The 23,848-nt window shown below is 42.4% G+C and overlaps 3 protein-coding genes and 1 pseudogene across 3 annotated transcripts; 1 reads left to right on the forward strand and 3 right to left on the reverse strand.

The window, feature by feature from the left end:
• Window positions 1–1,821: 1,821 nt before the first annotated feature.
• On the reverse strand, window positions 1,822–3,330 carry LOC4323972 (protein RGF1 INDUCIBLE TRANSCRIPTION FACTOR 1). The gene is made up of 3 exons (XM_015789414.3): window positions 3,090–3,330; window positions 2,587–2,832; window positions 1,822–2,319 (listed from the first exon to the last, which is right to left on the reverse strand). The coding sequence occupies exons 1-3, from the start codon at window positions 3,276–3,278 to the stop codon at window positions 2,044–2,046; spliced, it is 711 nt and encodes a 236-aa protein (XP_015644900.1). The 5' UTR covers window positions 3,279–3,330; the 3' UTR covers window positions 1,822–2,043.
• Window positions 3,331–6,606: 3,276 nt separating this feature from the next.
• On the forward strand, window positions 6,607–9,044 carry LOC107277332 (heat shock 70 kDa protein BIP5-like; annotated as a pseudogene).
• A 2,578-nt stretch (window positions 9,045–11,622) lies between these two features.
• Window positions 11,623–13,533, reverse strand: LOC4323973 (protein RGF1 INDUCIBLE TRANSCRIPTION FACTOR 1). The gene is made up of 3 exons (XM_015791777.3): window positions 13,301–13,533; window positions 12,355–12,594; window positions 11,623–12,052 (listed from the first exon to the last, which is right to left on the reverse strand). The coding sequence occupies exons 1-3, from the start codon at window positions 13,490–13,492 to the stop codon at window positions 11,831–11,833; spliced, it is 654 nt and encodes a 217-aa protein (XP_015647263.1). The 5' UTR covers window positions 13,493–13,533; the 3' UTR covers window positions 11,623–11,830.
• Window positions 13,534–23,105: 9,572 nt separating this feature from the next.
• LOC112937659 (uncharacterized) lies at window positions 23,106–23,848 on the reverse strand. The gene is made up of 2 exons (XM_026022561.2): window positions 23,622–23,848; window positions 23,106–23,520 (listed from the first exon to the last, which is right to left on the reverse strand). The coding sequence occupies exons 1-2, from the start codon at window positions 23,793–23,795 to the stop codon at window positions 23,161–23,163; spliced, it is 534 nt and encodes a 177-aa protein (XP_025878346.1). The 5' UTR covers window positions 23,796–23,848; the 3' UTR covers window positions 23,106–23,160.

Raw genomic sequence — 23,848 nt, forward strand, 5'->3', positions numbered from 1 at the left:
GAAGTCTGTCAGAAAGCAGAAAAACTCCGGAGTGATAGCATTGGACTATGTCCAGACGGCTAAAAATCTGGCAGATCAGTTTACCAAGGGGCTACCACATAATGTGATAGATTGTGGATCGAGGGAGATAGGCTTGAAACCCACTTAGAGTTGCACAATGGTGGAAACCTATCCATTGTGATCGAAGATCCCGTGAATTTGGATGGCGAAACAAACTATTGGGTAACTGAGAGAAGAGACCCTAAAATGAGCTTATCTTCATGATGCACCTCTCTTCTAATCTATATGGTAGGATGGTATACACCTTAATGTGATCCGAGTGGCTTTTCATAAAGCAGAGATGTTGGCCTACAGAACATCTTAGAAGGAACACACCTATATGAGTCCGACTGCTAGTCACAGTCTATGAGATCTGGGTGATCTCTAGATACTCATGAAAAGGCCATGAGTATGACTTATATGCTCCAAACAGAGGGGATCCAAATGACAGCCCAGTACCAGTTAAGGGTTTGAGTGAAACCTGAATCGCACAAGACTGACAATTCAAGGCATAGTCCATTGTGCAGTTGTGATCTGGTGTAGCTCTTTTACTAGGTGGAAGTTCAACTTAACAGTCTCCATCGAAACACTGGTATAACTAACAGGTTCAGTTTTGAGAACATTTCTTGTGAAACATGAAATTTGGTGGGGATTGTTGGAATAAATGGGCTAGGCCCAATTTAATTCAATTAAAATCTCAAGAGCCCACAATTAATGTTAGAGAGAATAATACTGCCTTGAAAAATTAGGTGGAAGAACCTCAACTTAAATAGGGTGATATTGGATATTCCCTGTTGACCGGTTGAGGTGATGGTTGGACTGCCACACGCATGCGTGCGCGCCGAGTCAGCCTTGGCCGTGGGCGTAGCAAGGCGAGGCGGCCGACCGAGCCGAGCCTGCCTGCTGCTCTTCCGTTTTGTAACAGACGAGAATAAAGTCACCATTAACAAATGAAATTCGTTGTGTTGTAACCTCCACAACAAATGAGAGATTCATTGTGTTGTAACATCCACAACAAATGAGAGATTTATTTGTTGTAACATTCACAACAAATGAAAGATTCATTATGTGGTAACCTTCACAACAAATGAGATTTATTTTGTGGTAACCTTCACAACAAATGAGATTTATTTGTGTGGTAATGGCGATTTCTCTCTATATATAACGCAAGGCAGAGGCTCTCAAAGAGTGTGTCTTCCTGCTGCTATTGTTCCTTGGCGATACTCTCCTTCTATTCCTGCGTTGTCTCTCTGTTTCCTCGGTTCTGTTCATCCCGCGCGAACGGATGATCGGAATGAGCAGGTGCCTCTGAAACTCCGTCCGCTTGAGAACCTGCACGGGTAGGCAGGCGATCAAGTTTTTGGGTAGCGCTTCAAGCGCGACTGCTCTGCATCATCTTCACCAACATGTCAACAACCGGCGACAACAACAACACTGGAGACAAGGAGAAGGAGCCTCCCGTTAACACCAACGGAGGCAATACCGCCTCAAACTCCAGCGGAGGGCCATTCTCAGGGTATAACGTTTCACTCTTACCGTTCGTTCTTCGTTTCCTACAACCGTCGGTCGCAATATTATTGCGTTCTCTTGTCTATGTTGATGCTTATTCTATATTAAGCATGCTCATATTGTACACATCTAGCAATGTCACTAGCTCTAGTCAAATTACAAATATCATGTTTATTGTCTTAATATTTTGGATTAAAACATGCCGAATTATGACCAAATTTCCAACGAGATCCATATTTTTGGTTGATGCTATGAAAGAAGCAACCAAGAAGCTTGAGGCACAAATTATTATTGTATTACTACCAAATCATTTTTAATCATACCAAAATTATAATTTATGGAATATTGCCATAACTCAACAATAGCAAAAATTGTGATAGAACTAATATGAGCTCCATAGATCTGTAATAGAACTAACAAAAGATCTATGGAGGACATAATAACACAAAGGGTCCATTTATTTTTTTATTCAGTAACATCGAAAGAAGTTTTCATTCAGAAAAATGGTGCACGACGAGGAATTCCCTTCCGTCGGTGACGAACAACCCTTGTTGATGATAGTATTTCCTTATTCTTGCTAGCATCACTACATATTTCATCCTCATTTCCAGTATTTGCAATAGTACCGTTGTTGCCACAAATCTCTATGCCCTTTCCAGTACCATTGGTGTTTGCAGTACCATTGCTGCCATCAATCTCTATGTCTTTATCATTGTGGGCAATACCATCGTTAGCTACAACTGTCTCCACATCATTTTTTATGCCTATGAGCTGTGGAAAATTTTAGCATCATAACATGTGGAATAACACATAAGGTAAAAGGTTCTAATTTAAAATGTGAAAGTAAATAATAATTGAACAAAGCACAACCTACAACAAGCATTCCATCTAAGTGTGAAATCACATTTTTTTTATTGCTTTCTTAAAAGTGGACAATGTTTGCACTCACAAATTTCATTATCCAAGTATTTGACTACATATTAAATTGCATAACAATATTAGTTTGAATAGTACTTGTTGAAGAGGTTTATAACTTACATTGCAACCAAGTGAGCAGAAGCGGAATGCATCAAGAAGAACACGGCTACAAGTCTCACAATTATAAGAGGACAATGAGGATGGCGATGATTTTATTGCCAAAACACCACAACCACGTAGCTGAGGTCGCTCATTCAAAAACACAACCCTTGCACTGTTGATTACATAGGTTTGTACATCGCTGATATCAAGGATATCCTCTAACTCAGATACTTTTACCACGTCGTGGTATGATGATCGCCTAATCTGAAAGATTAAATAGTAAATCTACTCAGATCTGCTTAACCAATGGTGAAATTCATCTTTGATGGAACATGATGTGTGTGACATACTCACAATATTCATAACTATGCTAGAAAGTTAATGTGTGTATGATAGTTGTAAGATATAATTTATCGAATTTCTATTTGATGTATAAAAAAGATTGTAAAAATATTTATCATTTGTGAATGATGATACCTAATTACTTTTGTGCCCAATGATACCAAATAACTATTTCATACCTGGATTACACGATGAGAAGAATGATGACATGAACGACAGTAATAGCAAAAGGCAGCTTCTGGTGCTTGGCAATCGATGCAAAACAGGTTGCATTCATTGCGAGGGGAGTTGTGATGGCTAGTGCAGGTGTTAAAAAACTGTGTGGAAAGCAAGAGCTCTAACCATGGAGGCACAAATTCTCCCTTCATGGTGAACACAAGAGGATTCTTAGGCCTATCTGGTTAGTAAGTGAAAGGATGGGGTGCATTTATAGCAATAAATCAATGAGCAATACTTGTTTTATTAAGAAAATCCACTGGCGCCAAAAGATGCTTTGCATAATCTATGGGCCAGAAAAGTGTGGGACCACATATTTTCTTGTACTTGAAAAAGCTAGAGCAAGCACATAGTTGGCATTGTCCATTTGAACAAAAGAAACTGCAAATTTTTGGTTTATAGTGCTTGGGCGATGATAGGTCATGCTTGGCATGCCTTATGCCATCAATACCATGTGTCGCGTGAGTTGCATGCAACATCATTGATCTACAACACTACCTTTTATGGATGTTGCGTTCTTATTTAAGTGTAGTAAGTATCACGAAAACAAGCAAACTTTTGTAACAACAATTTGCAAAAGTACTTGTTGTAACATTCGAACGACACTATATGTGACATTTAGAAAAAATCCAATGCAACACAAAAACTTTAAATATGCAATATGGTCAAATTCGAATTGAAACATTGACTTCTCATGTATGAAATATTAAATTTTAATGGTTGGTACACATATTTTCTTTCACTTGAATATAACCAACTGAGATCTTGTTATCAAGATTTAGTTGCAACGAAAACAATGGTATAATCAGATCATAATTGGGATAAATTGTTCATGAAAAAAATATATTTTGAAGTGAGAAAAATGATGGCATGAGAAGCTAGCTAACTACAACAACGTTATGCTTCCCTGCATATGACCAGTAATTTATGTTCACCGTACCACTCACAACGCTTGCTGGGATCACTTATCATCTAATTTTTACAGTGGCATTGGGTGCCTTGAGGGAAGTACTTTCATAATTACTAGCACATTATATTGTGCATCCACGTGACTATAACATCTCTTTTTAAATGTGTTTACGTGTTGTTGATAGTAATTAGCTGAAATTTGTGATCACAATGTAAATGACGAATTACGGTTAATGAAAGTCAAAAAGTCATTGGTAGAGTGAAATTAACATGTGAGAATACACACATATTTTTTTTATTACAATTACGTAAATGAAAAACGCAGACACACATATCACTATTTTTTTTTCAAAACTCACACATCATTACTCATACTCGTACCCCTCCTAACACACGCTCATCGTCGCTGCTACCTTCCCATCGTACTCACCACTGCATAGCTCCCTTCACGCCCCCTTATATTCTGTTGGCGTTCTGGCCATATAGCCCGTCCATATACATCTACATGTGAAATGTATGTTAATAAGTTTATCTTGACTATCCAGTTAAAACGGAAAATTAATATATGTTATATCATTTTGCAATTAGTGTTAATATACATTTGTTTTTTTTGGAATGACGTAAATTTAGAGTTAGACCGTTGGCTTTTTGACCTTTTTAACGTGCGTGGTGGCGCTAAGGTGTAGTGTGTTGGACTCCAGTCCATCATCCTCTAGTGGATGATTCTAATAGAATTAATTTATATGTCAAGCTAAATTTGGAAGATGTGTCTAACACTTACGATAAAAAAAATGTTTAAGTTACTTAAATTATAAAGTTTGCAGAATTAGATTTTTTTTAATTTCAAGTGTAGTTCAGTACAATTTTGGGTAATTCAAAGGTATGATATTTAAATTTGGAAGGTGTGTGGCATCATATACTTTTTTTGCGCCAAACCAAAACAGAGATTCACTGTGCTGAATTGGCCATTGGAGTAATACTTTCCCCAATATATTTTATTTACTGGGAGGATAGGTTAAGAAGTATTTATTGTTAGAGATGAAGATGCTATCTCTTGTTTCTCTCGCCCTCTTTTTCAGCCATCTCATAGAAGTCTCTCGAAGAATCTTGACATTTCATCATTTTTTTACTGAGACTTTTCTACGATCCAACAGTAGGTATTGTATCGATTGTTACATCCGATGGCTCATACTTTTACAATGACGTGGATCAATGCCATTGCACTTTGGGTTTTAACTTTCACTTATAGAGATTTTTCACCGTTCCACCCACAACCCTTGCTTGGGGTCAGGGAGCATCCGATTTTTACTGTGACATCAAGCCCCCGGAGGGAAGTATGTTATCCGTTCTATTATTAAAGTTTCACTTTTTACTACCCAAAATCTTTTCTCAAGTACGTAAATGACCTCAAGTACATTGCCACCTATATGCCGGTAATGTTATGACTTACAAGTAGGCTATTCTTTGCCATATGAGAGGGTAAATGCATCTAGAAAAGAGACTTAGGGTAGTCCAAAGTGCAACAAAGATAATTTTTCTCTAACATGAAAAGATGGGCTAAAGGTTGATCCAAACTCCAAAGTAAAACCTTGATAATGAAAGTTTGATAAAAGAAAAAAAAAGGTGGACCAAAGTGCAATTCACTCCTAAAAAGTTAAAAAGATTAGCATGGTACATCAATCCATTTAGAGTAAATTTTACTTTGGGTACATTTTATTACCAGTGTTTCACTTTCGACTACCCTTTAACTAATGTTTTCACTTTGGACCACCCACTATATTCTCAAGCATATGAACAATCTCGAATACTTCGGCTCCTACTCGCCAATGAACTCTCCCAAGTATATGTAAAACCATTTCTTTGGCATATGATAAGTTGGATGTAGATGTATAAAAGAGTTAGGGTGATCAAAGTGAGTTTTCAAAAAAAAAAACGAGGGTGATTAAAGTGCCACAAAGATAAAAATATCTGATCCAAAGTAAAAATATTTTTTAAATGGTGATCGAAAGCGAAACATCACTAATAAAAGTAAATTTACTCATGTAAAAACATGCATATTGAAATATTCAAATTGGACTGTGAATAGTGTACATGTGGAAGGGTTATACCTGACAACGGTATTTGTAACATATGGGGATTATTGATACTAAAGTATACGTGAGATTGTAGTAAAAAGAAGTGGAAAATAATTTTTGCACATGTAATGGCCCCCCTACTTATAGGTAATAGCCCTACATTTATTCGCCGAAACTGATGTTGCTATTATATATCTATATTTCACGAATACAATAGAGAGCACAATCTAATATAGTCTTTGTCAGCCTAGCAGATGTAAAGCTCTCACCTGTGATCGATGGTTAGTAGTAGTTGACTTTCTCAAATATGAGCTCAGGGAGATTAAAGACAGCTATAGATCCTTGGCGGCATGTTGTTACGAAACAATTGATTTATCTTTTAATTTATGTTCAATTTTTCATAGCTTTTTGGATGCCAGTTAAGAAACCCATTAACATTCCTTAAGGAGAAAAAGAATTTCTACGTTTATCATACGAGAAAGTTCTTCGTACCTAAATGGAACCAGAACCTGAAGTTTTTGGTAGGCCAGCACTGTAGCACGTCACCGCCACTCGCGAGTCCCATCCTGACCGTCGGATCAGACCACCTACGGCTCAGATACACAGTGCCACGCGTCTCACACATGTTGAACCAAACACCGACACTTGCCCCCCAGTACGTTGACTCCTCCGCGGCGGCCACGTCGCGCACAACGACGGCTGAGTATATATAGACTGGGCGCGTCGACGAGGTCTCTCCGTCAACGACGACAAAGAATCCGATTCCAATGGCGCGTATGGCGGCGGCGGCGACATTGCTGCTCGCCGTCTCCGGGTTGGCGTCGGGTCTGGTCGTCCCGGCCGACGAGCGGTGTCACTCAACGGACAACGCCGTGCTCGGCATCGACATCGGCGCGACCTACTCCTGTGTCGCCGTGTACTGCAAGGGCCGCGTCGAGATCATCCCCAACGACCAGGGCAGCCGCTTGACCCCATCCTGGGTCGCCTTCACCGACGGCGGCGGGCGGCTCGTCGTCGGCGAGGCCGCGAAGGAGCAGGCGGTGGGTAGCCCTGGGCGCGCCGTCCATGACTTCATGAGGCTCCTCGGAAAGAAGCTCGGCGACGACGATGTGCAGCGGGAGATGACGCGGCTGCCGTACGCCGTCGTGGACATGGAGGGGAAGCCGCATGTCCTGGTTGAGGCGGCCGACGGCGACGTGCGGGTGCTCAGCCCCGAGGAGATCGCCGCCGCCGTGCTCGCGAAGATGAAGAAGACGGCGGAGGCGCACCTCGGGAGAACGGTCTCGTCTGCCGTGGTCGCCGTCCCGGTCTACTTCAACGACGCGCAGCGCCGGGCTATCAGCGACGCCGGCGACATCGCCGGGCTCGACGTAATGCGCATTGTCAGTGAGCCGATCGCCGCCGCCGTGGCGTACGGTCTGGACAACGTGAGGAGCAATGGCAAGCGCGTCGTGGTGTTCGACCTCGGCGGCGAGAATTTGGACGTCACCGCGCTCGTGGCCGACGACGGCTTCTTCGACGTCCTCGCCACCAACGGCGACGGGTACCTCGGCGGCGAGGGCTTCGACCAGCGCGTCGTGAACCACTTCGTCGACCTCATCAAGCGGAAGCACGGCCGGGACATCACCGGCGACGGCCGCGCGATGCACAGGCTGCGACGGGAGTGAGAGCGCGCCAAGCACGCGCTGAGCGCCCAGCACCAGGTGCGCGTCGAGATCGAGGCGCTGCTCGACGGCGGCGTCGACCTCTCGGAGACGCTCACGAGGGCGCAGTTCGAGGAGCTCAACGACGACCTGTTCGCGAGGACTATGGCGCCGTTGAGGAAGACCATGGCGGACGCCGGGCTGGAGAAGGGCGACATCAACGAGATCATCCACGTCGGCGGCAGCACCAGGATCCCCAAGGTGCAGCAGCTCATCAGGGACTACTTCGACGGGAAGAAGGAGATCGTCAAGGTGAACAACCCCGACGAGACCGTCGCCTACGGCGCCGCCGTGATAGGAAGACACGTCGCCGGAGACGACGACGACAAACCAACTATGTTGGGTAATTTACTAATTTCTCTTTGTTTCGTTCAATGATGCAATGCAAGAACTGAATCTTTTTCTTTGATCCACAGGTCCATTAGATCTCCCCTCATTCTTGTCAGACACAATCAGCATCGAGACGGCCGGCGGCGCAGTGACGCCGATGATCCCGAGGCGGAGCCGCTTGCCGGCGGAGAGGACGCACGTCTTCACCACGTACCTGGGCAGGCAGACGGCCGTGGCCATCAACGTGTTCCAGGGCGAGGGCAGCACGGCGAAGGACAATACGCTCTTCGGCCGGCTCGTGCTCACCGGAATCCCGCCGGCGAGCGTATGGAACTGGGGGTGGCGGTGGCGGCCGATCCAGGTGACCGTCAAGGTGGACGAGCTCGGCGACATCCACGTGGAGGCGACGGACAAGGGCGGCTCCGGCAAGTCGGAGAGGCTCTCCATCGTCTCCGGTGAAGGCCACGAGCACGGCCGCCTAAGCAAGGAGGAGATCGACCGGATGATCCGCGAGGTGGCGGAGGATCTCGTCGAGGAGGAGAGGATCGTGAAGGAGAGAGTCGACGCCCTGAACATGCTGGAGACTTACATAGTCAAGAACACGGCGGTGACCGGCGGCGAGACGGATTGCGAGGCGAAGGCGAGGGCGGCGAGCGAGTGGCTCGACGGCAATCCGGCCGCCGAGAAAGAGGACTACGAGGAGAAGCTCAAGGAGTTGGAGGACGCGTGTGGCCCCGTTCATGGCGGCCGTGCACGAGACATCTGGACTTGGCCACGATGAACTTTAGGATTATTATGTCACTAGCCTAATTTTCTTAGGACATTGCATTTTGATGCAGCTAATTAATCTTGTAGTTATTCGTATAATATATATAATCTTGCTAGTCTCAATCGATCAGGCTGATACTATGAGTTCTTATGATTTACTCAGAAGTCAGAAACTAAGATGAGGTATGACCAGAAAGACGCACTCGATTCAATTTCTTTTGTAGATGATCAATCGAATCTGGTACAGATATACTCCCTCTCCCTCTGTTTTAAAATATTTGACACCGTTTAGTTTTTTAAATATGTTTAATCATTTGTCTTATAAAAAAATTTAAGTAATTATTAATTATTTTCCTATCATTTGATTCATTGTTAAATATACTTATATGTATATATATAATTTTATATATTTCACAAAAGTTTTTGAATAAGACGAACGGTCAAACATATGCAAAAAAATCAATGGTGTCAAATATTTAGAAACGGAGAGAGTACCTTTTTAATTGAAACATCAGCCATTCTGTTATCCCGTATATCTACAAAGTTCATTCGCACAAATATATTTAATGTTATTTATCATCTAGTTTCCTATAAAAAAAAGTGACTTTTATTTTATATCATTGTAGAGAATACTTTGGTGAATCTACTGAAATTTGGTTCACCCTAAAATGTGGTAATATGAATTTTCTATGGATCTTGCAAATTTGCACAATTTTTAGTTGAACAAAAATTACTTTAACTAAGTTATATTTCTCAGATTTCAAATCAAAGGGCCCACAGATCATTGGATGCACCTTTGCAGCAAAGCCCCTGCGGTTATGGAAATACAACTCGTAATTAATCCCCTACTTGTTCAAAGCAATATCCTAGGCCCACATGTCATGCATAGAGAAAGTTACAACTTCATACCTCGAGTTCTATCTATTCCTCTAACAAGGTCCTCCGGAATTGGTTGTGGTGGTTGGCGAGGTCGGTGATGGTGCAGCCGGCAAACGAAGGTTTGGCTGGGGTTGGGGGTTCAAAAATTAATTGTAGAGGACTTCTTTGTGCACCCAACAGTGGCAGCAGCGCAGCGGGAGGTGGCTGGAACTGCACCGGCAGTGGCTCCAAGCGGTTGAGCTCGTTGGCCTACATATGCATGTGGCATTAGAGAGTGTTCCCATGTAAAATAGCGCATTACAGTCTCATAAGGACTTCCAGGGTGCTATCACCGAACTGCAGGCTGGGAATGACGAGATACAAATGGTGAGGAAACGTGGCGAAGACAGCCTGGCGGTGGTGGCGACCCCGGGCGAGTGGCAACGACAGCCTCCGGCCCACAAACTAGCAAGTGAACACATGCGGGTGTTCAGTGGGGTACTAGGGAAGCTTGAAGTGCAAGGAATTGAGCTATAACTCATCGGTTGCAGAGGAATCGATAGGGATAACTTGGGATCAGAGCCAAGGAAGACGGAGCACCTCATCTTTATGCTTCTGTTTATGCTTATCAGCCAAAATTTGAATTTTCAACCTTAAATTTGAAGCTGATTTTAAGATTTTTTTTTTCATCAAAGTTTATTTTTCAGCCTTTGCTTTTAGACCGCTAAGAACATAAATTAGTTTTTGTTTGGAAATATGACGTTTCGCTTATTCGTCGAATAAGCGAAATGATGGAACCGGAAGGCCGTTCTCCTCGCTCGCAGCATAACCGAGGGGTATTTTTTGAGGGCTTCTCCTTTACCTTTCACCACTAGCTCCACCCTGGCACCATACTGGAAGCTAGCTGAGCCTGTGGAGTGTGAACTCACTCCAAACTAAGTACTCTCCCACAAGCCTACAAGCACACAGCTCTATCTATTTTGTTCGCATCCTCCTCTTCATTTTCCCTGAAGTCTCGTCCACTCCCTGCTACCATGTTGCCCAAAACACCACCCATTTGCGACAGCGCCAGTGAGCCGAGCCGACGCCATCAATGCCGTGTGTTCCACCTCTACTAGACTCCACTTTGCCAGTTCATGGTAAAGCCCGAGCATCAGACCCAATGCTGCCCTGGCATGAAACAATGGCATGTCTCCTCATTTTAGCAAGACCTGATCTAGAACGGTGGTTTACTCCCTCTATTTATTCCAATTTACTCTGCAGTTCGATTGGCACTGATGAACGGTCGCTGCTATTGTTGTGTTGACTCTGGCCTCCTCCATCAAATTTAACAAAATTATTTTTGAAAACAACTAATAGAAATACTAGAAAGATACCACGGAATACCACCACAGTAACCTTCAACTTCAACTTAAAAGTACCAAGTTGTTGATAACAGAAGCCACAGCTCTATCTCTACTATTATAAAATTAAAAATGTTTTTGCAGGTATTTTGGTACGTCATTTGTATTTGAGTCGGTTTTTAAGTACGTTCGCTTTTGAAAATACAGATCCGGGTTTGAGTCGGATTTTAAATCCGTTTGCTTTTGGAAATACAAAAGAAGTTATATAAGAAATTTCTTTAAAAAAACTAGCATGCTTAACTTGAGATTAAAATCATACTCCTAATTGCAACTCATGATTTTCTAATAAAAATCCAAGTGAATTCCCAGAGTGAATTTCATCCAAGCTAAACCGTATAACAATAATAAGATTAAAATAGCATTCATTCGTTGCAAAACACGGATATTTTTTCTAGTGAATATAAATTTAGAAATATATGTCAAGAACCATTGAAACACAGCCTGTCATCATACCCTACATGAACTGAAATCCTTTTACTCATGCCACAATGTTTATTCCCACAACAAAAGCAACAACTGTTGAAAGCATTAAAATTCACACAGAAAAGCACAACAGATATGGAATACGATAAAAAAAATGGAAGACACACAATGACAACCACCCTTGCTACATGTCCATTTATTGATTTCTTCGGCAACGTCAATTGAGGCCTTTTCTTCAGAAAAATGGTGCACGGCGAGGAATCCCCTTCCGACGGTGACGAATAACTCTTGTTGATGAAGGTATTTCATTGCGGTAGTTATTAGCATCACTAGATATCTCATTGGCACTTCCAGCATTTGTGCTGCCATTGTTGGTGCCAATCTTAACTTCATTTGCATTGGAGGCAATACCATTTTGAGCCACATTCTTCTCATTGTCTCTTTTTATGGCTGCGAACTATGGGAAATGATTCATATCAATACATTTGGAGCGGAATACAAGGCCAAATAATATATGTATAACATATGCACGAACGAAAACTAACCACATACTAAAACAATAATTCCATCTATATGAAATCATATTTTTGTATTGTTTAATTGGAAATTTATGATGTGCGTAAAAATTTAATCCTACAAATACTTGACAGCTTGTAAAATTATGCACGAGCAGTTTAATCTTGCAAATACTTGACAACTTGTAACATAATACTCAGATTTAGATTTTAAAAGCACCTATGTAAGAGTTTCATAACTTACATTGCAACCAAGAGAGCAGAACCGGAAATCATCAAGAAGAGTACGGCTGCAAATCTCACATTTATAAGTTTGTGATGATGATAACTTTGTATTTGAAACACCACAACTCCGTAGTTGAGGACGCTCAGTCAAATACACAACCCTTGAGCTGTTGATCACATAAGTTTGTACATCACTTATGTCAAGGATATCCTCCAACTCAGAAACTTTCACCACATCATGGTATGACGACCGTCTGATCTGAAATATTGATTGAATAATTAGTGGATATATCATTTAGTAGTAGCACCATCCATCTTTGATGAGATATTATTTGCATATGTCCAAAATTACAATTCCTATAACACTCACACAAAACAATTATGTGTAGACCAACTACATTCTATGGTGAAGTCCTATTCGAAGTATGAGGTATTCTCCCATTCTTGAAAAGGTATATACCTCCCTACTCCCTATTGTTTTAGTGATAAAAAAATAAATTGATTAAACTGATTATAAAATAAATTTATGATTGGTAATGACGAAACTTTTCTGTTTCTTGGGAAGTAAATAGAGGTATATATACCATGTATTGTTAGTTATGAGGTATTTACCTCCACCCTGGAGGCATATACCTCTCGATTAACACACGTAATTATACCTAAAAATAAAACAAAAATTCAATAATATTTTCAAAGATGAGTTTTCAACCTTATTCCAACCTTTAGCATTAGTTTTGGTAACTCCATTTATGAAAACGTATATTTCAAATATGAGGAGGTATATACCTCTCCAAGGATGGGAAAACACCTCTTGAAGTACATAAAAGCATTGTGAAAAAACAAAAGGTGGATTTCTTTGTTGTAACATTTTCAAGTAAGCTATTTGTGTATAATTTGTAAAACAATGATATCTAAATACTTTTTGTACTCCATATTACGAAATAATAACTTGATATACTTCATACCTGGATTACATGATGAGAGGAATGATGACTTAAACGACAGTAATAGCAAAAGGATGCTTGTGGTGTCTGGCAATCGATGCAAAAGAAGTTGCATTCGTTACGAGGAGAGATGAGATGGCTACTGCAAGTAGTAAAAAACTGCGTCGAGAGCAGTAGTTCTACCCATGAAGGCACCGACTCTCCTCCTTTCATTGCAAATTATAATAGGAAGCTTTGATCTTAGGCTAAGTTCTAGTGTCATTAGCAAGTGAAAAGACGGGGTGTATTTATAGCAAAAAATTCAGTGAGCAGTGCGTTTTTGTTTCACATAAAACCACTGGCTTAGAAAGGTGGTTTGCATAATTTGCGGTGTTGAGAGCTGACACGTAAGTATGAAAAGGTTGGGACCACATATCATTACATTCAAAAAGCTGGAGCAAGCACATATTTGGCATTCTTCATTCGAATCAGAAACTGTAAATTCTTGGTTGATGGTGCAGAGCTCTTGACAGGTCACTCATAGCACACCGTGTGTGCCTCACAGCAATACCATGTCTCATGTGAGTTGCATGTTGTATCTTTGCAAACTAATGTTTGTGGAAATTACCTAGTTTTCGAAATGTAGCGTGTGGCATGAAACCAGGAAGCTTTAGTAATAACAAATTTGAATTACCTATTCAAATGTATGACTCTCAGCCCTTGATGCGTCGTGGCATGCCATAACTGATGCATAGTTTCTATAAGTAGTATGTTGTTCTTCATGTTTATGCAATGGTTATGGTGTAGGTGCACACCTTTCTTAGTTGTGTAGAAGTTTTGATATACTACCTTCTGCTCTTTCTAACTTGTCATTTTGTATATTGATACATTCTCCAATAAGCGTGTTTCATAACTACTTATTATAGCTATATGTTTATAAAAGCTATTAAAAATATAATTATATGAAAGTTATTTTTATGACAAATCTACCAATATCATTTGCTTATGTCAAATAATAATGTGTTTGCAATTATTAATCATTTGTGGTTTTGAGGTTTGACTACATGGACTCAATGACGACATCTATTTGAGAACGGAGATAGTAACTTTTACTGTAGATAATTTTTCTCATGTTGTCACGCCCAGAAGTTCACGAACCAGAATTCCCAAGAAGAATGTGTATTAAATCCCTGTCCATGACCAGCTAGCGTACACAAATTACAAAGTTGACATATATATCCACGCCTTACAAAACATAATAAAAGTCTTACAAACACAACGGAAAGGTAATGCTAGCTAAACTTAAGATAACTTATGCTAGTAGTGTGGCAATTCCACTCCATAGGCATCCCTGACGGCATCGACCAAGCCTACTCCTCCGAGTTACCTCCATCCGTGTAGTAATCCATCTCTAAGGTGGGCGGAAAATAGAGCATGACTGAGTACTACCCACGGTACTCAACAAGTCATATCAAAAGGAGGTATGATGCAAGGATTTCCACGGAGGCTAGGGGTTCTTTTGCATAAAGCAATTATAGAGCAAGTAGTTGAAAGTAGTAAAAGTATTGAAGTACATTAAGAAATATTAACAATCATTGTCCAACGCTAAACCACATTGCGACAAGCCCAACCAAACACCTGAACTATGCTGGTTCATTAAGTCAAATTATTATAAATGATGGGATTAATCACGGTGAAGCTAGTTGATTGCCCATAGCCGCGAGCACGTCATAAACCTTGAGTTCCACTCGAGACTCATGGCTATGATTGGCCCGATCTTTCGGTGAGTTGGGAGAAGAATTGACGATCTGACTACAACCGTACAAGAATATGTCGGTGCAGATCAACCTTATTCCTACAAGAAAATCGAAGAAACAAGCAAGAACAAGATAAAAGCAATCTGAATTGCAAATAGGAATTGAATACAAATGATAAGTTGGGGTTCCGAAGACAAATAGACGGGCGGTTGTTGATGGTCGTTATCAATCAGTTTCGCCCGTCAATACTATCTAAATAAAGGAGAACTAGTTATGCTTGCAATGCGTATTTGTGTTTAATTAATAAATATTCCACTAGCACTAGGATTACAAACCTCATTGCAGAGAATGAATATAAAATGGAGGATAATCGACATCAAAACAGGCGATCAATCAATCGGACGATGTCGAGAATCAGACTTATCAATGAATGGGCTAAGAACCCAGAAATAACACGACCAATTGGGCCAAAATTCACAAGTCTGCATATTGGAACAAAAGAGCAGGCCACCTGCCGAAATTGGGCCAGGCCGACCCAGCCCATGGTTCGGCCAAACCCACTGCAGCTCCGTTCGATGCAGGGTTTTGATGGACGGCCGGGATTGATCCCCAATGACGGTTGGAGGGTATTACCGACCTTTCCATCCATCATAACCGTCATTACCAGCCTATATAAACCCTTCACTCTCTCCATTTCATGACACACCTCAAGCAAGAAGCTTCATTCATCTCTCAAGTTTAGTATAGTCTATAGAGTATAGTGGAATAGAAATAGAATAGAATAGAATCTTTTTCCCCGGTTGTACAAATGAAATCCCGTTGCCTAACGCGGGATGTCATTTATACAACTATCATGAGCTAATCATTCCCCTGCAGACCATAGAAGAATCTCGTGCAGGTGGAACATATAGGGAGACACGCAATACGGCAAGAAATGAACGCGAAGGTTCAACATCCTCAACACTCGTACTGATGTATGAGGCTGGTTGGGAGCCAACTGGGGATGCGTCCGGATGGACCCAAGCTCCACACCATAGCATTGGAGGCTCGGGCTGGGAAAGTGCTAGTGAGAGCCGATGGCTGGTGCCTCATGACAAACAATGGGGAGGCTTGAACACTCTGTCCCCTAGATAAGCGGTATACCTCCATCTCCCGGTGAATGGCGCTCAAGTTTCTCTCGTTGGGACTTGGGTGAAATCACCAGGAGAATGAATACTCTTGATATGCAAATGGGAGAGATCCATTACAACCTCGAGGAACACATAGCACAGACGCAAGAATGGCAACAAAATGTTGATGCTCAGTTCACCAACATCAACAACTTGATGCAGCAACAGCACGTTGACCTTCAAGCGTACTTCCACTTCTAGGGATTCAATCCTTATCAAGGACCCTGAGCGAAAGCCAAGCTTGGGGAGGGGGGGAGACGTCTCTCCCCCCACTAGAGTAATTGTATCACATTGCATATTTCCCTTTCCAATTGCATATTTGTTTTTCCACTTGCATCTTATAAACTTAAAAAAACATAAAAATTTGCAAAATAGAAAATACCAACAAGATAGGTTAGATATTATTATGCTAGGTAAGACAACCTAGTTCTCTTTGTTGAAATGATTGCTTTATATCTCTCATATATGGGTTCATGGTTAAGTACTCTCTCAAAAATTGAATAAGAGTAGCCAACAATTATCCGGGAACTTGAGGTAAGTGAGCTGCACTTTGCTAATCTGTGTCTAAGTTGTTGCGAGATATGAGATAGTAAATAAGGGTTGCTATAATCCTAGTCTGAGTTTGACTTAAATTCTGGATGTTTTATTTTTCAAAATGATAAACTCATGAAGTTCCTCAATTGATGTAAATTCCCACCACAACCAAAAATATTCATATCGATTAAGCCATATACATTTTGGTTACTTGCAATTCCATTGAAATTTGTAAAATTCTTGTGGCTTGTGTAGATTCTTTTCATGCTCTAAGATCAAGATCATACACCCACATATAGGCACATGCTAAACTTCTACACTGGAAGCTAGCATATATCCATTCCATTTCCATACCACCATCAAAACAAATTCTCCATGCTTTTATGTGCTTTCTTCTCCGAAAAAGAAAATCCTTTTTGAAAAAAAAGAAAAGAAAAGAGGGAGGGAAAGGCATAGTTATGAAATAATAAGGTTATGCTCTCTCAATTATGAGCATGATGATGGAAAAAAAATAGAGAAAATAGTGTAGCCATGCCCTCTCCTTATTTATAAAAGAAGGATTTTGGAGAAGAAATTATGCACAAAGGAGAAGCATTTTTTTTTATTTTCTACATTTCATTTCCACCATATATCACACACACTTTGCACGATCTTGATCTTGAGTATGTTTAGCCATCAATTTTAGTCTAAGTTTTTGGCTTAGTAATAAATGTGAATCCAAGTATGCCATGTTTGATCCCTACCAAGCTCCACATATCAACCTTAGAGTAGGAATCAAAAAGGCAAATTGGTGAGGAATTCATATTGATACACTTGGAGAGATCGAGTGAATCATTTGAGGAACTTGGATTTCTTTTGCAAAATCATTTGAAAACTTCTAGAATAAAAGTTAAATAAATATTGGGTGATTAGTGCTCTAATTGCTGTTCTGTCTCTCAACCACTCAAGACAAGGAAAGGCAGTGTCTCGTGGGAATCATGGGTAAGGGTAAGCCACCGTGCCAAAAATTATTTAATTCAAGAGAGAGTATACATACCTTGCACCTGTACATTTGAGATATACAACATAGTAGCAACTCCTGATCAACAACCATGTCTTTGCTTCCTTTCGTCCTTTACTCGAGACGAGCAAAGGTTCAAGCTTTGGGGGGTTTTGTTGACGGTCATTATCAATCAGTTTCGCCCGTCAATACTACCTACATAAAGGAGAACTAGTTATGCTTGCAATGAGTATTTGTGTTTAATTAATAAATATTCCACTAGCACTAGGATTACTAACCTCTTGCAGAGAATGAACATAAAATGGAGGAGAATCGACATCAAAAAAGGCGATCAATCAATCGGACGATGTCGAGAATCAGACTTATCAATGAATGGGACAAGAACGCAGAAATAACATGACCAATTGGACCAAAATTCACAAGTCTGCATATGGGAACAAAAGAGGAGGCCACCTGCCGAAATTGGGCCACGCTGGCCCAGCCCATAGTTCGGGCGAACCCACCGTGACTCCGTTCGATGCAGGGTTTTGATGGATGGCTAGGATTGATCCCCAATGACGGTTGGAGGGTATTACCAACCTTTCCAACCGTCATAACTATCATTACCAGTCTATATAAACCCCTCACTCTCTCCATTTCAAGACACACCTCAAGCAAGAAGTTTCATTCATCTCTCAAGTTTAGTATAGTCTCTAGAGTATAGTGGAATAGAAATAGAATAGAATCTTCAGTCCTCGGAGTCTTCGGAATAATTCGGGTATGGCTCTAGTAGATTTTCCTTCTTTTGTAAGACTTGTACTTTATTTAGAATATTCTTCTTTATACTACTTTGGTATTGTACTACTTTCCGAGTATATGAATACCAACTTTATTATATATCCGAGTCATATACATTATGATGCTAGCTTATCTAGGAGATGCAATGGTGTAGGTATAATGATTGTATTTACGATGACTCTATGTCATGACGATGATATTAGAGTAGTATTTGGTAATTTAAGTGTGGTGTTTAGATTGCTGGATATCATTGTTTGGGGTTATATGCTACGGAAGCGAGGTGGGCCGCTGATGGTGACAGCTCAGTATGGGTATTCTTCCGCGCGTGTATATAGTCCTAAGTTAATTTCCTGGAGAGGATACTCCTCCGTATTTAGCCTCGGTTAGATGGTCATGACGGATTGTCGTAAGGAAGAAGGCAATCAGGGGTGGCTTCTCGAAGCACCAGGAGGACATCGGAAAGATGGTATTATCTAAGTAATTATATAACTAGGACGTATGTATAATATGTATACTAGAAGTATAGGAGTATGATCTTTCTATATTCTTTCCACTTAGCTTAGATAATCATGAATGAGAGTATAAATGCTTCTGCTTAGTGTCACTCTGCCCTTGGAATTATGTTAACACCTGCTTAGACTTTGGTTATTACAAGTAATATATAAATTATTAGTACGATTCTCTCTATTATAATCTTCCCACGGGATTAAACAAAAACGATACCCTTGGAATACTCTTGGGTGAAATGCTACAATGATATATCCGTGCGCTTGCGGATGAACTCTATAACCATAATATACCAGAAGTATTTCTGCGCCATTGCTGAGAATTATATTTCTACTAATATCGTTAAGAAATACCAACAGCGGTCTAGCCGACAATCGCGCTGTAAGCAAGTAGCAATGGCTAAACTTTAATCTAAAGAAAACCCAAGAAAACCTGAAGGAGTACATCTATTTAAGGAGGTGGGGGGACAACCAAGAGGATCCCCTAGGTCATGCTCCACCAGGTTGGGGCACACCCCGCATGGGCCCCACATGGGCCGGAGTCCCAGATGAAATTTCAAGCCCATGGGCCCATTATAGGTGATGCAGCACCTTGTTTCTGTGATTATGGACCATTAAGATGGAATATGGAGATGAGGCTAGATCTGTTGGAAAGGGGTCTCCAAGAGCTTTCCATTAAGTACTCACGGGCCAAAAGCAGAGCTCGTATGCAGATTTGGTGGCCATTTGAAGTTAGCAATGTAGCAGGTGGCCGAATTGGATTCCAGCACATGGAGGACTTGATCTTGATGTCTTCTTGTTGGTATATGATGTGAGCAATGGTTGTATCCATAGTAGTCATGGTCATATCAGCACACTTATTTGAATAGTTTTACTCTGGCAAGAGGTGTTTAACTGTACCCACATGACACAGCCCCACGATGCGTTTCCGTGCACCAGCGTGCCACCACAACTTACCGGTAAGGAACTATGACAGGGCCCTTCTCATAACCATCCCCTAACCATCCACACCACACAAAGGTTTCTCCCCCACCCTTAAGCCAAGGTGGACAATCCCCTGTGCACAATCCCCTGTGCACCGCTGTAAATCCGGTAGCTGATCAACCCTTAAGCTAGGGCTCACCCAACTCTATTATGTCCACCCTTGCCTCGGTGCCTAGGAAAGGTCGAGCTATATTGCAAGCCCAGCCGTTGGCCACGCTGGCTTGTGGTACGCATGGTAAGTCTTCCAGGGATTTCCCGCAAACCGGTCTTTAATTGCCATGGGTGCATCTATCAAAACCATGCACCCACAACTCACCTTTAGGCATATTTTAGTTGAATTAATATCATGGTGATCCATGTCCAAAGTCATCATCATTAATCCAAGATATAAGATATATGCGAGATTCACATAGTGAACTAGTTCATCTAAGCATGGCTAAGCATTTCCTAAACCCACATAGGAAATGTAAGCAGGACCATTTTTTGTCATTTTAATTAGTTCACGAGATTCACATAGCATTTTTTGTTAGACTAAGTGTAAGCAGGAACATTATAACCAAGATCAATAAGACCAAGATTCTTAATATGATGGTGAAATTGAGATATTCTAAAAGTATTAGCAGGAGTAGTACTAAGCTTCTCATTATCATACATAATATCATTAAGATCACCTATACAAAAAGGTCGGTCTATGGCTCCTTTGAACAATAAAATTTGTAGCCTCTCTCCAGATAGTAGTACTAGCTTGGTGAGTAGGATCTCCATAGATACAAAGGAGATTAAACATCATATTAGTTGGGTTATGTACACCAAAAGCAAGCACATAATTAGGACTAGACATAGCTACGGTAAGATCCATCTCATTCGTCGACATTAACCAAAGGCCACCAGAATTGCGATCAGCTGGGACAACAAAACTATGATCAACAGGAAAAGCATTAGTGAGATCATCAGAAGAAATAACAGAGATCTTTGTTTCTGATACAAATATCACCTGTGCCTATGTGGAACGAATCAGATTTTGGAGGTGTTGCATCTTTTTACTTCCGAGGTGTCCTCCCATCCCTCGGCAGTTCCAGCTCAGCATCATGGCTTGGGTGGCGCCTTTGGGCACAGCGCCAAAGCCCTATCAGCATCAGTTCTAGACCTCTGTCGACCATCTCCAGGAATGGCAATGCCAGCAACCATTTGGGAAGAGTTTCTTCCGCCAGACACAGAACCCAAAGCAGTAGGACCCAGCCCCATGAACATTTCCCCCCACAGCAGACATTGGAGAGGAGCACCAACAGAGCCTGAATGAGATACCTGCAGCCTGGTTTCTTGCTGGACGCCACCTAGCCACTGCTCGCCCACGATGGCCAGGCGATCTAGCCATCCTTGAAGCAGGTGAGTACCCTGCATTCTCCATATTACTCCCAGAGCGCCTCCAAGACAAAGAAGCAGCACTCCTTGAACCGGCTTCCTGGGAATGATGACCTTGGTGGGGGGGTGGGTAAATGAGAAGAAGAAGAAGACCCCCCAACAATGGTACCCTGATGTGCATAGATTGCCGATTTCCTGCTATCCCATCTGTTGGCTCATGGTTGTGATGGTCGGGATCTTCCTCCCTCATCTCCTCCATGTTGATCACTACGTGGTGAGTTCTGGCATTGCGCTGGGAGAGTGACATTGTGTATTAGCTGTTCTTGGCGTGCAGGACAAGCAGCTGAATCCAATGAAGCTGTTGATCAGGAGGAAGAGCATATGCTTTTATCAAGGCGAGAAGCTCCCTGTGCTGAAGAAAATGTGTATAAATCTCCCTCTGCTGAAGAATAGAGTATCCTTGAGATAGCTTTAGCCTACATAGCTCGTCCTCTCTATCTCCCGAAGCTACTTTGAGTATATATGCTTTCACTTTTTTTCCCGAGGAAATATTGAGTTATGAATTAGAAATTCTAGGATTCGATAGCGTAAAAATTTTGGGACCTACCGAAATGGATGAATTTCGGAAATTTCGGATGAAATTTGACCAAATTTGGTGCAAAATTCAAACAATCAGAAAAAAATTGGGTAAAATGATCAGAGAACCATGACAAGCATCAACACACCACCAAAATACAATTTAACACGCATTTATGCATAGATCTAACAACCAAGTTCATAACAACATACATAGACTTAGCATGCAAGTTCATAACTGTGTAGTCCATTAGTATAATTCATCACCATATCTAAGGTCTAAAATAATTACAATCCAGCCATACATACACCCAAAATAATACCAACCATACATCCAAAATAAATATTAGTCATGTAACTGTCGTCAATTGCTACTGCCACTAGCTCAATCACCATCATACATGCATCCAAAAAATACACCATTGCGTGCAGTAGCGTTGCCCTTGTCCCTCGTCCGACTGATGCCGCCGTTGCCTTGACCACCAACGCCACCGCTGCCGCACGAAATCACCATAAGGAGAATGTGGATTGGGCACTCAAGGAAGATGGTGGAGGGGAACAGGGGGAAATGGAGCGAGACAGAGGAGGACGCCGGAGCTGCTGCTCCACTCCTCCGGCTTGGAGTGATGGAGTCTCTTCACCAGCTGCCACCACGGGGAGAGGACAGGGAAGAGAATGAGTGGGTTAGGGTTTCTTTGGTATGAGACTTGCTCTTTTATACTAGGGAAGATACTTGAGGGCTGTTTTGGACCTTAGGCTGGGCTGAAAATTCAAATTGGGCTGAATTTTTTTTGGCCGGTTTAGTATTGTCTTGGGTTGGACCGAAATGGGCGAATTTCACCGAATTTCAGCCCACTCAGTCCGAATCCCAGAACCCTGAATTAGATCAGATGTGTATATGAACTCATAGCTTTGCAGTGGACCAATATTTATTTAGTTGAAACAATTGTATATTTTCTCCAGCCAGCTAATTTGGCATATGCAACATAGTCATCGCGTAACATTTCTAAGATGTTTTCCCCATATAAAAGTGAAAACAAAATAACAAAACAAAAGGTAAATCCGTAAAATTTTCTTTGAACAAGAAATTGCAAGTGTGCAACTAAGTTAACCAAAGCTCCTTTTCTGTTCATCTTGTATTGTTTTCATGCACCCAAAATTGTCTACCAAAAAGTTAAAAGAGGGGCCTAAACGAAGATATATATATATCCAGGTGCAACTGTGCAAATCAAACAGATCATGCGGCGCAGATGATCTCCGCCTTGATCGTCTCCAGGACCCGGGGCGCCACCGCCGCCGTGGTGACCGTGACCGCCGTCTCCTCGCCGTCGCGCGCCACGGTGGCCGCGAGGACGGCCACGCCGTGGCGCTGGAACACCTCGAGCACGCGCGTCAGCGCCCCCGGCCGGGCGCGGGCCGCCCGCAGCCGGACGGCGAAGCACGACGTCTTCCCGGACGCGACCACCTCGGCTGGTCCGTCGCGCGCGGCCCGCCCGGCCGCCGCCGCCACCGCGCTGTACGCCTCGAGCTCCGCCGTCCTCGCCCGCAGCTCCCCCACGCACGCGATGGCCTCCTCCACGATCCGCGTCGTCGACGCCTGCACACCACACACATCGGTTAATTTTCCCCCGGCGAGGAGGTCACGCGGCGTGATCCCGATCGGGCAAGAACCTTAGCCAACGAGCAGGGCGAACTCACCCGCGGGGGGAGGTTGGGGAGCAGCGCGCCCAGCTCGTCGTAGAGCCTGGACATGGTCTGCCGGCGCGCGCGCTCGCTGCCGGCCTTCGGCGGCCGCCCGGACGCCGCCTCCACGGCCGTCCCCGGCGAGCGCTCGCAGACGACAGAGAGCGCCAGGTTGTCCTCCTCGGCCATGGGGACGCGCCCAGCCTAGTCCTAGGAACAGAGCACCGAACGCCAAGTCTACT

Source organism: Oryza sativa, chromosome 1 (assembly GCF_034140825.1).
Source record: "Oryza sativa Japonica Group chromosome 1, ASM3414082v1".
Lineage (NCBI taxonomy): Eukaryota > Viridiplantae > Streptophyta > Magnoliopsida > Poales > Poaceae > Oryza > Oryza sativa.

Excerpts from the sequence above, each read along its gene's own strand:
- LOC4323973 (XM_015791777.3), bottom strand. The coding sequence starts at position 13,492 with ATGAAAGGAGGAGAGTCGGTGCCTTCATGGGTAGAACTACTGCTCTCG. Across the intron at positions 12,595-13,300 it reads CCTCTCATCATGTAATCCAG|ATCAGACGGTCGTCATACCA; the intron begins GTATGAAGTATA and ends TCAATATTTCAG. Across the intron at positions 12,053-12,354 it reads TCTGCTCTCTTGGTTGCAAT|TTCGCAGCCATAAAAAGAGA; the intron begins GTAAGTTATGAA and ends CATTTCCCATAG.
- LOC112937659 (XM_026022561.2), bottom strand. The coding sequence starts at position 23,795 with ATGGCCGAGGAGGACAACCTGGCGCTCTCTGTCGTCTGCGAGCGCTCG. Across the intron at positions 23,521-23,621 it reads TCCCCAACCTCCCCCCGCGG|GCGTCGACGACGCGGATCGT; the intron begins GTGAGTTCGCCC and ends TGTGGTGTGCAG.
- LOC4323972 (XM_015789414.3), bottom strand. The coding sequence starts at position 3,278 with ATGAAGGGAGAATTTGTGCCTCCATGGTTAGAGCTCTTGCTTTCCACA. Across the intron at positions 2,833-3,089 it reads CTTCTCATCGTGTAATCCAG|ATTAGGCGATCATCATACCA; the intron begins GTATGAAATAGT and ends TTAATCTTTCAG. Across the intron at positions 2,320-2,586 it reads TCTGCTCACTTGGTTGCAAT|CTCATAGGCATAAAAAATGA; the intron begins GTAAGTTATAAA and ends AATTTTCCACAG.